This window comes from Rhinolophus sinicus, linkage group LG15, assembly GCF_036562045.2.
Source record: "Rhinolophus sinicus isolate RSC01 linkage group LG15, ASM3656204v1, whole genome shotgun sequence".
Lineage (NCBI taxonomy): Eukaryota > Metazoa > Chordata > Mammalia > Chiroptera > Rhinolophidae > Rhinolophus > Rhinolophus sinicus.
The window spans coordinates 12,453,977-12,471,820 of record NC_133764.1 but is presented as its reverse complement, the minus strand read 5'-3'; the positions used below and the strand labels follow the sequence as shown (position 1 = coordinate 12,471,820).

The 17,844-nt window shown below is 52.6% G+C and overlaps 1 protein-coding gene across 2 annotated transcripts in view; it reads right to left on the bottom strand.

Annotated features, from left to right (window-relative positions):
- Positions 1-261: 261 nt before the first annotated feature.
- The window catches only part of WSCD1 (WSC domain containing 1), a 43,945-nt gene continuing 26,362 nt past the window's right edge, over positions 262-17,844 (bottom strand). For both annotated transcript variants that reach the window (XM_019743841.2, XM_019743840.2), the window contains exons 6-9: positions 7,132-7,291; positions 5,967-6,131; positions 2,793-2,993; positions 262-1,368 (exon numbers count right to left, since the gene is read on the bottom strand). In XM_019743841.2, the coding sequence (XP_019599400.2) occupies positions 1,016-1,368; positions 2,793-2,993; positions 5,967-6,131; positions 7,132-7,291 (879 nt within the window). In that variant the 3' untranslated portion in view covers positions 262-1,015. The remainder of the gene's footprint in view (positions 1,369-2,792; positions 2,994-5,966; positions 6,132-7,131; positions 7,292-17,844) is intronic.

Sequence of the window (17,844 nt, the reverse complement as noted above, 5' to 3'; positions counted from 1 at the left end):
GACCCCATGGAGAGCAGGAGCTTGTCAAGGTAAGTAGGACAACCAGTTGCAGTGAGCCCCAAGACCTGTCCTTCCTGGGTTTCCCAACGTCCCACACACAGCCCTTCCTGCTGACGTATGGGACCCTCGGGTCTAGGACTCCCTGTGACCCAGCTCCCTCCCTGCCCCACTGGGCCCTTGCCCTCACACCCTGTATCTGAGGAACGGCATGAAAGCCCAGCTTTCCCGGGACAGTTGGAGGAAGCAGCCAGGCAAGGAGGCTCCACTCCAAAAAGCATTCATGTTAGAAGGGGTGCCAGGGGGTGAACAGAACTTTCGATGGGTCCTGAGGTTGGTGTGTGTTTTAGGGGCGCTCCACTCTGCCCACAGTGCGGCCCGCCCATCCTCAGAGAAGGGGAGGCAGGGCTGCAGAGCTCATGGCGCCCGGTTGTCACACCACACACATTTATGGGATGTCAGACGGGTGGTCGGGGCCGCATGGCCCACAGCGACAGGGCAGAACCCACCTCCATGCCCAGAGCAGGAAGGCCGCCCCGCCAGTATCCTGCAGTCAAGGGCCCTGGCCAGTAAGTCCATGGCTGGGGCTGGAAACAGGGAGCCCGGGCCCTTTGAGAGCCCTGGTGCATGTGTGTGTCTGTGTGTGACAGACAGACAGACAGACGGACAGCCTCTGGGAACGCATAACCTGGGATCTGTGTGTGACGGTGTTTGCAAGTCTGAGTATCCAGCACACCCTGCGTGGTGGCTTAGGCGTGAAGTGGTGTGTCTAAGTGTCTGGCTAGGAGTGTGAGTCCGTTTGAGTCTGTCCTGTGACATCATGTCTGCCTGGGTGGACTAAGTAAGGGCTTGTGTCAGGTCTCCCTGCACGTGTGGGAGGCAGCACCTGGGCAGCCCTCCCTGCTGGCAGCACTGGAAGCCTTGTGTCCCAGGGAGGCTGCCACCTCGTGTCCCAGCAGGTGCTACCCCGGGGGTGGGGGGCAGGCTCTCGGTGGGGCAGGCAGAGCAGCCGGGCCTATCATCTGGGCACGTACTCCCTGGGCAGCCCCGCCCAGTTGTGGTCACGCAGGGCCTTGTCCACCGTCCGGATGTAGCCATTGATCAAGTCCTTCATCTCCGGGGTGAAGGGCTCGGGGTCGTGAGGGCGCCCGCCACGCCGCCGGAAGCTGCCTTCCTTGTTGTTCTCCACGCAGAGCAGCCGCTCCTCGCTCACCGACACGTTGAGAAAGGCCACCATCTCCCGCAGCGTGGGCACCAGGCTGTGCCGCAGCTCCTCATAGTGCACGACCAGCAGCCGCTTGCCGTACTTGAGCCAGTCCAGCACGTGCGAGGACCACCACGACGAGTAGCTGTTGACGAAGTCCGGCCACTCTGTGAGGGGAGAGAAGGGGCGCCCTGTCAGCGCCCGGCCTGGCAGGGCTGCTGGCCCTTCTGGATGCCTGGGAAGCGGCCAGGATTTCCCATTGCCCACTGCCCAGGGCCAACCTGCCCAATCCCCCGCGGAGGAAGACCCTCTTGGTGACCTCGTGTGACTTCAGGCCAGGCACTGAAGAGACCTAAGCCAGCCAGAGATGTGAGCTTGAGTCTGCCTGCCCCCAGCCGTTACCTGGCAAACACACCACCTTAAGACAAATGTGGAGTGCGTGTACCAAGAACTGCTCCTCTCTCGTGTGCTGTGAATTCCTCGACCTTAGGTAGGGACAGCACCTGGCTAGGGAGAGCTGGGGCTGGGCCGCAAGGCATGATACAATGGTATTAAAGACAGGTGGGAAACCGAGGCAGGACATCTGTCAAGATGACCCTCATTCACCTTCATACGGTCTCTGGCAACTATGCACATCTGCTGTGGGTGACGAGGGCTGAACAGTGTGTGGGGGCAGCCGCTGGGTCTGCCGGTGAGAGGAAGACACTGTGCAGGCCCGACTCCTGTCCCGGCCCCTCCGGTAAAGCTAAGTGAGTGTGGTGCCTGATACATGCTCATTGTCTGATAAGTGTGATGCCAGTTTAGTTTGTGGCACAGCTGGGCAGTAGGGCATACAACGAAGGCATGGACGAGGCAGCTGAAAACGTCTGCAGATGACCTGCTTCATGAGATTTATTTTCTAGCAAATTAAGTAATCAGGGGTTTTCTTGGGGGAGGGGAAGGGAGCGTGCAAATGTCAAGAATCATTCCAACAAAAACAGTTTCCATAACTAGGCTATTAATCTACCTCAATGCTTTGGGCAGCATCTGCTTTCTCTCATCTTCACCACGACCCTATGAGATAGGGACCGCCTTGTTTTCCAGATAAGAAAACCGAGGCTCAGAAGACAAGGCATGCCATTTGCCTGGGGTTACTGGGCTGGGAAGAGGCCGAGGAGGGGTCAGAGCTCAGCTGGCCTGCATCCTAAAGGGCAGTCAGCAAGGGGGACAGGGATGGCTGGGAGTGGGGAGGCTGGTCTAGTGGAGGGTGATGGGGGAAGGGGAGGACAGGGGCAGCCTCAGCTGATCGCAGGAGACAGGAGCACAGCCTGCCAGGCTTACAGCCTCACATCTCATCATGCCATCCACCCTTCTGGACAGTTTTATTTCTGATGGCTTCATTTTATATCATTCACCACCCTGGACTTGTATCTCTGTAATTCATTTCCCAAAGGCTAGACTATGCTTGTCTTGAGGGTGGAGACCATGACCCCTTTCCCTGGGCCCCGATGCACTGCCCAGTGCCTGGCACACAGTAGGACTTCAGGAAGGACGTGTCAGCAGACCGAGTCCATGAATCAGGTTGCCCCCTGACTGCTGACTCCCTCTGTACCTTTGCTCTTCCAGTTGCGGTCAGCGGCATAGCCCAGGTGCCCAGCACACTTCCTGTTGAATTCGGCCACCAGGGACCTGTATGGGTTCCGGATGAGCAGAATGGCTGAGTCAAACATCTCAATCTCCCGCCTGCCACTCTCATGGGTCTTCACACAGATGGTGCGCCGGCTCCGCCAGTGGTCCTTCTCGCCCTTAAACCCTGCCCGGGACAAAGGAGAGGGCCACTTTGGAGGCAGGCATAGAGGAGCCCCCACTGCCACGGCCGCGGACGGGTCTGAATGCTAACCCGCATCCCTGAGGGAAAGCTGACAACAGGGGCATAAGAGAGGCCTGTGGATGGCATAGCAGGGGGCACTGGGAGGGCCTATGGATGGTTGACAGGAGCGGCCTCCAAACGAGTGACCCTACCCAAGAGAAAGTGAGAGCAGGAGGTGTCAGAGAGTAGGGAAAGATGGCGTCTCTACAAGAGAACGGAGATAAGGCACCTCCTGCAGAACCCCAGGAGTAAGGAGGCAAAGGCCCTGATCTCACCCGGTCTCTAGACATTGAAGACGCATACACTGGGGCATTTTCTTGGCAATTTCACACGAACATCACAAATACCCCTGTGAGTCAACTATAGCTACAGGCATAGCTAGATGAAGCGACTGAGGCTCAGAGTGGGTGTGTGACTTGCCCAAGATCACATAGCACCATGGCAACAGAGTCAGGGCTCTCGCCACATGGCCGTGTGTGTCCCTATGAGGACACAGTGGAGGTAGGATCTCCATCATCAGGCTCAAGGCTGTAAGCAGCTGTTGTCCCTCCCTCTGACTTTATGCCTTGGTCCTATAACAGGGCCCCAGCCTTGCATCTATGGGGATTCTCCACCTGGGGCCCTAGAACGGGTCTGGCCAAAGTCTTATCCACAGTGTTGGAGCCAAACCCTGCGAAACCCAGGGACCAGTTTCTATGAACAGAGCCTTGCTCCCATTGGCCCACCTTTCCAGGCGGGGGCCCTGCCTTCTTCCTGGGCCTCTTGGGCCACATTGGGGACTACAGTCCAAAGGATTTCTGGCTGAGAAGGCCAGATTCTACCAATCCTTACACAGTCACATATTTATCAACAGTGATGATTGTGTGCTCATTCTGGGTTGGACTTTTTATGTCAGGGTTCCAGAACTCAGACCCTGTCTTTACGCTAATAGTCTAGTAGGGAAATAGCCCAAGTATACTACAGAGCATAGGAACTTACGGGAACAAGGAGTAGGGGGCACTGGCTAGAGGGTGTAGTAGGATATCACCGAAGGCTTCCTGGAAAGATGTCCCCTGAACCTAATCTCCTGCAGGCCCGTGCCAGCCAGCTCTGGGGACATGCTCCATTAATGTGCGTGAGCTTATCTTGGGCTCTTCAAAACATAAACGAGGCCCCTCACCCCTCTTTCATGAATGGCTGTGAAGCATTGGTATCTACAAATGCCTGGAAATGTGCAAGTCTTCTTTGAATCTGGACGTCTGGGTTCACTTGCTGAAACTCAACACGTTTCAAACTCATCTCTGCATGGCCAAACACCAAAACTCTTTGCTTTGATTCATTCTGTCCAATAGCTGGGAGTTTCCAGGAAAGGAGGAGTCACACCATGGGATGAAGAAACGTGAGATCCAATCTTTGACACCCTGAAACTCAGGGCGACTGTCATACAGCCTCAGCCTATTTCACCAGCAGCCACTTTTCTGTGTAACTTCGGCCACATTCACCCATGACAGGTTTGGCGTATTGGCATTGGAGCTGCATTGCGAATTTCACACCTGCGTGCCTCATGGCTCTGTAAGTGCACTGAGGCCAGTGGCTACATCTAACCAGCCCTGTAAGGCTCAAAGATGCACTGGGATCTCTAAAGCCATTTTGAGGCAGTGTCAATCCAACCCTCGTAGATGGCTATTTGAGCCACTGGGCCACTTAGCCATTTGTAGACCAAAACGCCCAGCTGTGTGATAAGGTAAAGGGCTTCTAGATGACCAACGGAGGTAAATGGAGTCTGAGCACAGTGGTGGTTTCTCAGGGGACTAGGCCACAGTGGGCGGGACCATGTGCTTCCTCTGGCCACTTTACCTGTAGGTGCCTACAATGCTCCAGACTCTCAAGGACAATGGGGCTGGGTTATATGGACAATCTTGGCTTTTTCCCAACCAGACCAAGATGGCTGTGGGTGATTCCAGAACTCACTGCCAACCTCTGAAATTTTCCGTTTTCTCTAGGATGTTACTGATAGTAACTTCTTTTCCTAAACCAAATGCTAGTTAAGAAACCCAGAGAAACTGCTGTAGCACTTGACAACAGAGAAATATACCGGGGGTGCCAAAAAAATACATACAAGTGGCCACTTTGGTCAGCGTTGCTCAAGCAGTGGTTCGCCGTAATCAGAAGTGTCTGGACGCTGATGGTAAAACTTATAGCACCTCTTGTAATTGCAGAAGTCAAACGTGACTTCTATTCGTCTTTTGCTATCGGTATATATTGAGTATTACAATTTTAATAGATTTTTCCTTTCTTAAAATGCGTATATATATTTTTGGCACTCTCTGTATTACACCAAATTTAGATCCCACTTGACTTGTCTGAGGTTCTTAGTTCCTAAACAGTGCACAGGCTCGAGCCATTTAAGTTCATTTACTTGGCATAACGAGGTCTCTTATTTCTACAAGGGCGAGATAAAAAAAAAAATCACAAAACTTTTGAAGATTTTTGGATCTATTTCTTTAAAAATAGCACTTTGATAAGCGACCCCTTGCTTAAAGAAAAAAAAAAGGAATGAGTAGATGAAGTCGGTCTCACCTAATTATCGAGGGTTCTGAAAATTAAGAAAAATTCAAGAACAGTTTCTAGAGAGGGAATCCAAGCTCCTAAGCTTTCCCTTTGAATCCAGCACAAACCTCACAAATTCTCACTCCAAGTGTGGCCCTAGGGCTGGCTGCTCAGCACCACCTAGGAGCTTGTTAGAAATGGCAATTCCTAATCCCCACCTCAGAGCAAATGAATCAGACTCTCAGGGGGTTTAGCCCAGGAATCTGTTGAATTTAACAAGCCCTCTGGGAGATTCAAGCGTGAGAGGCTGCTCCATTGCTCCGAGGAAAGTCTGGCCACGGGAGGTGCCTCCCCCCCCGCCCCCCCCCCCTTGCAGCCTTCACTTACCTTTGTTGTACAGAGTTCCATCAAAGTAGTAGCTCCCCGTATAGAAGCCGGTGGCGTGCTCAATGAGGTGTCGCGCCCAGGTGTTCCCGGCTCCGGGGAAGCTCGACAAAGCCACAAACACTTTGGATTTGGTGGGCAGGAACCTCCTGTCTGTGCACCGAGTGTCTGAAAGTCCAGAAGTAGTCTCAGGGTCACTCACCCTCACCGTGACTCAGACTCGCCGCTGTACCCCTTAGACAGGAACTCTTGATCCAAGACTCCCACTTAATAGAAGGGCAAACTGAGGCCCCAAAAGGGGAAGGGGCTTACTACCTGCACTGTGGCCGCACAGCTCTGTGGCTGGTCAGAGAAAGCCCCAATGATGACGAGGCCCCAAAGACCCGTGCCAAGAGTGGGGTGCGAATCGGCACCCTGCCAACCCGCAGCCCCCACTTTGTTTCCATGGCCAGAGCCAAACCCCACTCCCAGCACAGCACAGGTAACTCCAGATTCTGCAGAGAAGGTGGCAGGGGGGTCGTGGCTGGGACAACCAATGCCACACACCCCGGTACAGCCAACACCGAACCAGGGCTGGACTAATTTCAGGCCAGTAACCTCTGCCTCCTCTTCCTTCCCCCTAGGGCGGCAAGGAGCACATGGAATCATCAGGTGAAGAACCCCTAAGTTCCTGGGCTGTGCTGGGTCACGGTAGGTGCTCCGTAAAGGTGCTCACATGAGGAAGATGCCAGCGCCTGTGCACAGCCCAGGATCCTTACTGGGCCCAGGTCCTGGACTGGCTTGGGGGGGGGGCCCTGTGGCCACTGAGCTCAAATGCCACCCAATGCCACCACCTTGGAATTGCTCTCTCTCTGGGCCCTGCCTCTCTGCTCTTGCTTTCTTCCTCAAACCACCTTCATCTCCAGAGAGACGCAGATAAAGGTCAGGTGCTCTCCACAGTGAGCCCTGCATCCTGAGGTCAGTCTCCAGGGATGGCCGAGGCCTCCCCCTTCCCATTATCCCAAGAAGGGACCACCCACCACAATGCCAGGGTTTTTACCCAGATGCCCTTCCCACCTGAGCCAGCCATGGCTGGCATCTCCAAAGCCCCAGAGCAAAAGCCACAACAAGTGGCAGGCACAGGGAGGAGGGGCCTGCACGCTCTGTCCAGCTCTGGCCCGGGGCTCACCTTGCATGGGCGTCTGGTAGACCTTGCAGTACTCCGCCAGCCTCTGTGCCTCCGGGTCCTGGCCACACAGCGAGCTGTCCACAGCATCCTGCAGGCTGAACTGGGGGGTGGGGTACGCACAGTAGCACTCCCAGCCCCTGAGGACGGCCAAGGGGAACTCCTGCCAGGCAAGGAAAGGAAGAGAAGCACCTGAGGTGAGTGCAAGGGCCACGCCTCCAGCAGCTCAGGTGCTGGGATGAGCGGAGGATGTGCTGCCTCTGCAGGGGATCAACAGAGATGCCCATCCATCCTTCCCGTGTCGGCTTCTGTGCCCAACCCAAGGAGACAAAGCTCAGTGAGACGTGACTGCTGCCCTCCAGTAGCTCACAGCTGGCTGGTGACAAGTCAACAGTCACAGCACAGTGAGAGCAGTGCTATGACAGGGGCGAGCCAAGGGTGGAAGGCCGGGAGCGGGGTCTGGAACTGAACTTTCCAGACGTCTAGGAGGTTGTTAGGAGAGCTGGGGTGGGACTAATTTCCCACAGGCCCTCCAGATGGTGGCAGCTGCAGGAGCAAACGTGCGCACGGGTCAGAAAGGCACAGAGAGCCCACCCAGGGCAGCTTGGGGCTCAACGTGTCAGACTGCGAGCCTCAAGTGACGTCTGGGAGTCACACTGGCCCTCCCTGGAAAGAGACCCAACCCAAGCCATATATTCGAAGTCCACTGCAGGATGGAGTTCAGTGCCAAGGACAGATTCCCACACAATCATCTCTACAAGACGGGAGGAAGATGAGAACAGACATCCATCTACCACGGTACCCGCCCAATGGGGGCTTCCTGAGAATGCAGGGACCTTGCGAGGGACCGCTCCTGGGCTCTCTTACACGGTTTCTTTTTCCCGCTGGGGAGGCTGCACCATATGGTGGACAGAGCTGGGGCACTGGTATCTGGAAGGCCTGGGTGTGAATTCGGGGTCACAGGCTGGGTAACCTTGGGCATCATGCAGAGCCTCTCTGAATGTCACCATTGAACACAGGTAATAAGATCCACCTTGTATGCTTGTTACAAGAATTAGATGAGAAGGATCCCAACCGCCCAGTGCTGGGCCCGGCGCATGGTGGGGGCTGTCACAGAGGAGCGGGCCATCCTCGGCCGCCTTACCCTCTGGGCATCAGCCACACTGGCTTAAGAATTCCTCCACATGCCTCGGCACACAGGAGAGATGAGCCTCTTGGAGGACGGAGAGAGGAGAGGAGTATAGGAGTGTGTGCAGGAGGGAGGCCGTGGGTGGAGAAAACTCCTCACTGCCAAGGGGAAACACTGCACAAACCTCTTTATTCTTTGCCCACAGCGAAATCTCATAAATAAATAAATAAATAGATAAATAAATAAATAAATAAATATCAAAAAAAAGAAAATCAATGGCATTTTCTGAGTGTGGCTTGGCAAAGAGAGAATCTCTGGAAAGACAACAGAGGTGGTGTCCCAGTCAAGGGAGGGTGATGCAGTGCCTGGGGGAGGGGGAGCCTTTAGGAGGGCGGGAAGGAGATGCTGCTGGATGCTGCCCCCGGGTAGGGCTGTTCTTGTAAGCACAGGCTGGAGTCTCTCCTACATGCCCAGCAGCCTCATGAAAGCCTCCCTGCCTCCCTCGTCCTTCTTCAAGGCTGATGGGCAGCTTTGCCTCTGCCAGGACTTTACCAGGGTTCAGGCCCACGTCACTCTCACAGAGCTGAGCTGCCACGTGGGGACAGGAGGGAGGATGCTTGCACTACTGACACAGTACACACACCTACACACACACACACACACAATGTTGCTGCACTCTGCTTCTAGAGCTCAGAGCTCCCTTTGCATTGGAAAGACTTAAATATTCTAAGGGGCATAAGCAAGTCGCTTCTCCTTTTGGAACCTTAGTTTTTCCATCTGTAAAATGGACACATTCCATGAGCCAGCCTGCCTGGAACAGTCAGAGGATCTCGCTTCTCTGCAGCCCTCTCACTAGCTTCCCCTGGTCCAGCCTGAGGGCAGTGTCACAAGGACATCCATCCCCACGCCTTTTGTGGGAGAGGTTGGAGATGGGGATGGAGGATGCAGATGGGCAGTCACTCTGGGTGTCTATGGACTTTGTCAGAGCGACCAGGGAGGAAGCACCATGTAGTAGGTAAAGCACTAGGTTTACGATCCCAAAGACCTGGACTCAAGTTGCAGTGTCATATTTCAATATCTGTGTGACCTTGGGGAAGTAACTGCCCTCTCCGAGCCTCAATTTTCTCATCTGTAACATGGCAGTAATAATATCCACCCCACAGAGTGTTGGGAGAATAAAGGGAGGTGAATACATAAGACGGACTCAGCCAGTGCCTAGCACATAGTAGGTGCTCCCCTATTCTTAATTGTATTAGAGGTGGGCCCCGGACCACCCTCTTGAAACTCAGAGTACCCAGAGTTTGTTTCCTAAAATTCCTCACTTTGGCTCCCCCTCCAAGGCCCCAAAAGCTCAGGATCAAACAAAGATCAGAAAACCCTCCCCCAGTTAGCACTTGTGGTCCTTCAGTCTTGATCCTACACATTAAGAAAATAATTGTTTTGAAGAGTCAGTGGCCTCAATAGGGCTCTGATCCTGGAACCAGCCCCTGCCCGCCCCCCCCCCCCCCCCCGCATCCCCCAGCCACAGCTGCCCTCAATGTCAGCTGCAGTGATGATCCAGCACTAATAGCCAGGGCCACCATCACAGTGCAGAGCTGAGGCGACTAGACATGGGAGTGAGAAGACAAAGGCTGACAAACCCCATCAGTTTGTCTGGCTAGACTCCACCCACCTGGGGCCCCCAGGCCATTTCTCAACAGAGGGCAAAATCTGTGTTCTGACCCTCAATCAGAACACCACTGGCTTTCTGGAAGCAAGCTCTGTTGATGTGAGTTGGCGAAAAGCCATCCCAGGAATCGCAACCTCCGGCCTTTACCATCACCATCCACCCTTTCCCACAAAGCCCTCATCCCACCTCATCCCAGATCAACACCTTCTTCACAGCAAGCACTGGCAACAAACAGCCTGGGCACCCAGGGTGGCAACAGGGAGAGCCTGTGGCATTCTAGCTGTTCACACAGGCTGTCATGGACTGAGCTGTATCCTCCAAATTTCATATGCTGAAATCCTTAACCCCTGTACCTCTGCATGTGACTGCATTTGGAGACAGGGTCTTTAAAGAGGTAATTAAGTTAAGAGGGGGCCATTCGGGTGGACCCCAATCTAATCTGATTGGTGTCGTTATTAGAAGAAAGGATTAGAACACAGACACGCACAGACTAATGGGCGATCACGTGAAGACTGGGGGAGAAGGTGGCCATATTCAAGCCAAAGAGACAGACCTCAGAAGAAACCAAACCTGTCAACACCTTGACCTTGAACTTCTGGCCTCCAGAACTGTAAGAAAACTAATTTGTGTTAAGCTCCCCAGCAGTCTGTAGTACTTGGTCACAGCAGCCCTCGTAAACTAATCCACTAGCTTTCTTACTGGTTCTTGGCCAGTGTAGTCACATATCCACCGCAGGGCCTTTGCACTTGCTGTTGTCTGTGCCTGGAATGTTCTTCCCCCAGACACCCACAAGGCTTTTTCCCTCCCTTTGTTCAAGTCACCTTCTCCGTGAGACCTTCTCTGGCTACCCCATTTCAAGTTGTAGCACCCTTGCCACCGTCACTGATACACCTTATTCCCATGTCGTGCTTTCTAATTTTGTTTCACTGAGGTGTGACTTACCGTGATGAAATGCTCTGGTCCTAAGTGTACCGTTCAGTCAGTCTTGATGAATGCAAATCAAGATACACAGCATTTCCCTCACACCAGCGTTTCCTCCATCCCTCCCTAGCAGCCCTTCCTCCCTCAAAGCAACTGCTATTCTGACTTCTATCACCACAGATTCGTGTGTCTATTCTAGAATGTCCTGTAAATAGAATCATCCACTGCCTATTTCTGTGTGTCTGCTTTCTTTCATTCAGAAACAAATTTGCTAAATCCACCCATGTTTCATCTGTCACTGGACTGTTCCTTTTTATTGCTGAGTATGATTCCACGCGTGGATGGACCAATTTATTGATTCATCCACTTGATGGACACCTGGGCTGTTTCCGGTTTTCACTTATTACAAAGAAAGCTGCTATGAACATTCTTGTACAAGATTTTCAGTTGATAAATAGTTTCATTTCTCATGGGTAAATACCTAAGCTCCTGCTTTATTTTTCTCCATATAACTTGTCACCATTCAGCATACGACCTGTTTTATCTCCTGACGTGTTTATCGTCTCCCTCTATGAGAATGTAAGCGGGGATTTCTGTATGTCTAGTGAGTTTTGTTGCACTCTCTAGAAATCGGTGGATACTTAATGAATGTTTGATGGACAAACCAATGAATAAATGAATGAATGACTGACTGAATGTCCTTTGCAGATCCCAACTCCCCCCAGAGTTGGTGGTAATGGACTAGGGCATGAGTCCTCTGTTGGTCATTTTTACCCTGGGCATGAGGGAGGGGAAGAAAGCTGCTGCATCTGAGCGAAACCTCCCCAACATCAGGGACCCCAGGGGGCTCTGCTGTCCTGGGATTCCTGTTCAGAGGAGATTTCACCAACATGGTGGGTCTGCTCGAGGAAGCTGGCTCTGTCTCCCTCCCCGGCGGTAGCAGCGCCGCTGACTCAATGCCCCATAGTCAGTCCTACATTCCAGGGCTGGGGCCCGGCTGCCCCTACCAGAGACCCGAACCTTTTTGCTTCTCTGAGTGGATTAAACCATCAAGTTTCCGGGTGTTTGCAGAGCGACAGGAGAGCTGCAGACAATAATGTAGTTTTATTTACAACATAACCGCTTCAGCAACATGACTGCATTCTGAAAACACAGAACAACTTTCAGCCCCTTGGGGATTTCTAGGACATGATTTCCATAAAAATTAAATATTGATGAATCTTATCTCTCTGCCAACTTCCCTGCTCCCCCTCCCCCACCCGAAGCTTCAGTGAGAGAGAGAAAGAGGAGAAAATGATTAGAAAAAGCAAGGCAGGAAAAAGAAGCAAGAACACAGATGTGGGATTATTTCAATCAAATAAATGAGGGGTTAAAGAGGGAGCCGGCACAGCCTCTCGGAGGGCAGGGTGAACACACACCCTAATCCTGACACATCTTCTCCAGCCTGAGTCCGGGAGGGGCTCCGGCTAGGCTGGGGCCAGGCCCACAGTGTGACTGGGGATCCCCCCTGGAGCCAGGCTGTGGTACAGCCAGGGCTGGGCTCTCCGGGTGGCGGGATCCACATGCAAAGGCTTGGTCACGGCCAACAGGTCAAGGAGTGGGCATTCCACCAGGCAAGGGGCAAGGCCCCAAGAAGGACCCCTTCAACCAACTGGCCCATCTGGGTCTCTTCTCCTCCATCTTCATTCCTCTTTGAGCACTTTTCTCAGGATCTCCAGGCTTACATAGAGTTGTAGAAATTTCAGAGATCAGAACTTCAGGTTTCAGAAGGGGAAACTGAGGCTCGGAGGCAGGCAGTGAGCAGCCCGAGACCTCAGCGCTTCAGGGGGAGTGGGAACAGAAGCCAGCCTCTTAGGGCTTTGCCACACCCCACGCTCAACTCCTTGGAGGCAAACACACGAACGTGATGGAGTTTTGATGAAACCTGCAAACTAGCAAGGAGGTCGTTTTGACCAGTCTTTACCTTCTGGGCCATTCCCATCACTCCAGACAGAGGCAGGTCCGACATTCAAGACATAAAAAGGAATGGAAACGCCCACAAAGGTGAGTGCAGGGAGGCTTTCGGGGAAATGTCAGGTTGAATGAAAATCCACCTGCCCACATTGTGACTGAGCGCCTGTTTCCTCCGACCTGATGGCCCTGGGGTCTGACCGCAGAGTGGGGGGCTGTGTGGTTTGGGGAGGCAGCTACGGGGAGGTGGAACCAGACCAAGGCTTGGAGGCACCAGACAGGCTTCGTAGTGTCAACAAGCTACTGAGCATCTTTGAGCCTTGGTTTTATCATCTGTAAAAGGAGCCCAGCTTAATGACTATAGGCTTTGGGGTCAGCAGGTATGAGATGAAGTTAAGATGGATGGAATCTTGATTTCCGCATCTGTACGGGAGGTTTGAGGATGGAATGAAATACTCGTGAGGTGCCCGTCAGAGAGGAGACGCTTAGCAACTTGGTTGGTTCTAGTCCAGGGGAGACTAAGTGCATGTCTAGGGTGGGGTCAGAGGCTTCTCCACGGGAGAGGCTGACTTACAGCCCCCTTGCACGTGTGCAGCCTCAAAGGTGCGGCCTCAAGATTGTGTGGAACAAATGTTAGTCTCCAGGGGCCTCGATGGGATGTCCCTTGTACGATGGCGCTCTGTAGACTTTGAGCCCCCAGACAGCAGACCCACTAACTCTGCTCCACACAACACCCTCCCTGTCAAAGCCAAACAGACATCGGAAAGAAGAGTCCAGTAAACACCGCATGGTTCAGAACCACCAAACCCTCGGGATCCGAAGGTGCCTGCATTTCCGCCGACCTGGGAAAGGACCAGCTGCTCATCTTAGGCAGTTTCTCAAACATCCCACGCACAGCAAAGGAACCAGGGGAAGCTGAATAATAACAATCATCACCATCGTCTGGAATACTCACTACTCAAGAGTCACCCAATCAGAGAACTCTGTCACGTCCACAAACTCACCGAGTCCAGCTCTGACTCACCGTCTGGCGAGGCAGCTCCGCCAACCCCTGCGAGGAGGACACTAGGCTGTGTAACTTGGCCAGGGTCACAAAACGACCAAGTGGCCGAGCAGGGCTATGCACCCAGGTCACTGTGGCTCTAAAGCCACCCATCTTCCTACCGTCTTCAGAATGATGAGGCTACACGACTCACTTCCTAAAGGGTACCAGATGTCTTAAAAGTGCACCCAGGAGATGTACATGTCCTTTGCCCCAGTAATTCCATATCTGATACTATCACCCAAGGAAATAATCATGCACATGCTCAAAGGTTTACCTACAAGGTTTACCTATGTGCCTGGCAGTATTGTTCAAAATAGCAAAAAACAGAACGAAAAACAGCCTAACTGTCCAACAGTGGAGGATTAAATGCCTTGTAGCCATGAAGGGCATAGCAGGGGAAAAGTTCATGACATATTAAATGAGAAAAGGGAACAATGGAAGGAAAGATTCAATTTATTAAAAACAGATATCATACACACACACACACACACACACACACACACACACCCCTAGAATAAACGACCAAATGGGTGCAAAATGTTATCACCAGTTGTTGTTTTCTGATGTGGCAAAGTTACTGTTGAGGTTTCATTTTATTTTTACATTTCCAAATGTTCAAAAATTTCTAAAATAAATCCTGTGTAAACTCCCCCCCACCCCAAAGAAAACAATCAACGTTCTTTAAAGACACCCACAGTATAACGCTGACAGGTTTACTACAGAATTTTTATAAGAGATCCAAAGTCACACCTTGTCAGTTACCTATTGGAACGACTAGAGAGCATTTTGGCAAAAGGAAAAATTCTTACTATCAAGGTAGCAATTCACAAAACCCAGACTGTCACAGACCCATCCCTGGCAGAGATGTGCAATCGCGTGCCCCAGGGAGCCCACGAGTCCACCAGGAGAGACTGGGTCCAATGGGAATCCCGGTGGGTTTAGCCAGGGCGGCTGCCCAGCAGAGAGAAAGCAGGCTCTCCATTAGCGCCTACCTTTCCATTTCACAGGCGGCTGGGTCAGTGCCACCGTCAAATGGCCAAAGAAAAAACCCTGGAAGCAATGTCAGTGGGAAAACATCCAGGAGATTAATATTCCATATGAAGAAGGAAAGAGGGCAAGAAAGATAATACCTCTCTCCCTCTTTGTCCTGTTTCTCCCATTCCTTTCTCAGTACAACCACCAGCAGTGGCTGGCAGAACAAACCTCAGATCACAAGGCGTAATAGCTGGAGAAGCTTCCTGCGTTAGTGACCTATTTGCAGATGGTGTTAGCTCTCACTCACCAGCCCCACGGTGGGAATGAATGCACACGCCCACAAATGGTCTATCTGCTGACGAACAAATACCGGGCTTCGAAATGAATTATCCCAGATCTGAACTGGTAGCCATGCAAATATCTAAGCTCCCCGTCCTGAGTCTCACCTCTGCCCAAATGAAGGAGGTGGTAGGATCTTGAATACTGAGAGTGAGCAGGTTTGCTTCCATCTCCAGCACAATCACAGAAAATTAGACAAGATCATTTTACTGTGTTTAAAAACACATTACACTGGTCAAGTCCCTCTCGCTGGCAGAGTCGGATCATTAAGATGCTGATAGGCCCCAAAACGTTCTTTTTCTGTCAAACTACACTCTTGGACCTCCCCGAATCCATTTCAACTAACTAGCAAAAAACAATAGAGATTTTTATCTGGGGCTACAAACCCCCAGATGGTGCTCTAAATTGGGGCACTGCAAGGAGGGCTCCCCCTCTTTTCCTGTTTCCAAGCCCCACCTCTCCCATCTGCTGCTCCTGGCCCCACTGGCCAGCCAGCCCTAATTAAGCCCCGAGCCCCCTCCCCCAGAAATTTGCTCTGCCCCATTTCACATTCTGTTGTGAGCATTTTCCATCATAAAAGTCTTTGAAAACATTTTTCAATGGCTGTATTATAGTCCACTGTTCGGCCGTGGCTTAGCGTAACCATCCCCACATCATAGAACATCTAAGCTTGTCTTTCAGCCAAATTAGGATGAGATGAAGCTGCCATTGGGATAGCCCTGCAGGCTTGGCGCTACTGGCTTTTCCAGCAAGGAAGTGCCTGGCACTTCAGAAAGGAGTGTATCGCCAGACATCCCTGAATTCACCCCTCTCACCCACGCTCAACATCCACGAGAGGACAGAGAAAACCACTCCTGCAAATAGGTCGCTGGTCACTGCAGGCCTGGCTCAGCTAAACTTCCACCGGATCTCACATCCAGCAGACCTCACCTCCAGAGGCAGACTTGACTTCTCCATCCTCACCAAATAGTTGGAAAAGACAATTGGTCACCAGGAGGCAGACCCACGGAGAACGGGGGCCACGCCTGGGCATTGCTGAGCCAACACATTCAAGCCGGCCCTCTAGGCCAGAGGCAACAATTTTGTCCTGAAGGGGACATATGGCCTTGTTTGGAGACAGTCTGGGTTGTCACGACTGAGGAGGGACAAGCTGTTGGCGTGTTGCGGGCAGAGGGTAGGAATGCTGCAAAATACCCTACAATGCACAGACAGGTCCTAAAACAATGTGACCTGAGCTGAAATGTCAAGTCGTAATACTGAGAAACCCTGCTCTAGAGTGAAATCAGAGTCGCCACAAAGAGTACCCCACCCCCAAAACTGCAGAGCTGAAAGCTGACGGGGACCGTCTAGAAGGTTTCAGTCCAAGTGACACCAATACCCAGAGGGAGAGATGAGGGAGAAGGGGGATGGACAGCTGGGGAGACAAAGGCTCACCCTGTTGGGTAGATGATGGTTTGCCTTGAATGGGTGGCAGCTGGGCCATCGTCCTGGGCCTACCTGGAATCTCTAACTACACAGGTCACAGGCCGATGTCTGTTGCAGCTTTGCCAAGGCACCTCTGAGGGTGGCCCTGAGGACTGCTGCTTCCCAAAGGGATCCCCAGAGAACACCTCCACCCGCCTCCACAGCATTCTACCTATAGCTGTGAAGTGCCATGCCGGGAATACCACCTCCTTCTAGCCTCTTACCCACTGAAAAACGTCTGGACTTTGAAGCAGGTGTCCAAGGCCCGTTGCAATTTGTCGCTACCCCACCTTCCACCCTACACCTGGAGCCCTCCACTCCGGACAAGCTGGGCTGCTGTGCACCACCTCCCACCCTCAGCAGTTGCCCAGTCTTGTGACACACTCCTCACACCCCTCGTCTACCTGTTGACACTGCCCCAGATCCTTCAGCTCCACCCTTTTCCAAGCTGCAGTCTTCCTGCCTAAGCCTGCCTCCAAGGCTCCCTCATTCCCACCCGGCACTGACCTTACTCTCCCTGTGTCAGCGTCCCCTGGCTTCCCGTCTTAGCCCCTCCCCAGCGGTCAATCTCATGAGTAGGGGCCAGGTCTCCCCCATCTCTAGGCTCTGTTGGCAACCCCCTGCCCCCTAAGTGTCAGCCTATGTGTGTCCTGCCAAGACACAGCTTTCAACGTGGAAGCTGGAAATAATGACTGTTCCTCACAGCTGCAAACTTTTGAGCCTCTAAACAAAGGGACCTGAGGAAATACCTACCCTTCCGGCCCCCACCGACAGTACAGTACGGGGGAGGCTGGGCGCAGACGAGCCCTGAGTGCAAAGGCCACTTCAGAGAACTCTGGATGCCTTTTCCTCCCTGTTCTGACCCGAACAATTCACAGCACTAGGGAGAGCTGAACATGCAACTTGTCCTTGAAACGCACAATGACGGGAGGTTACTAAAGGTACAAGGTCACTAAAGGGCAAAATGGCACGAGACCAAGAGCCTGCAGGTATCTTTGGCACATGCTCCAATGCAAAACTGCAGCAATGTGGATTTATGCCAGTAATGAAGAAGGGCTGAAGACAGAAGTGGAAGACTTTTAAATCTTTTGAGTTGTGTCTATAACCACAAGGCAGAATTCTCTGGGCCCTTGTGGGCTGCCCAAGAGGAAGCACCCCCAGAATACCGGGCTATCTACCTAGGATGCTGCTTTGAAGTCACCGTCCCCAAAACAAGAGTCACAG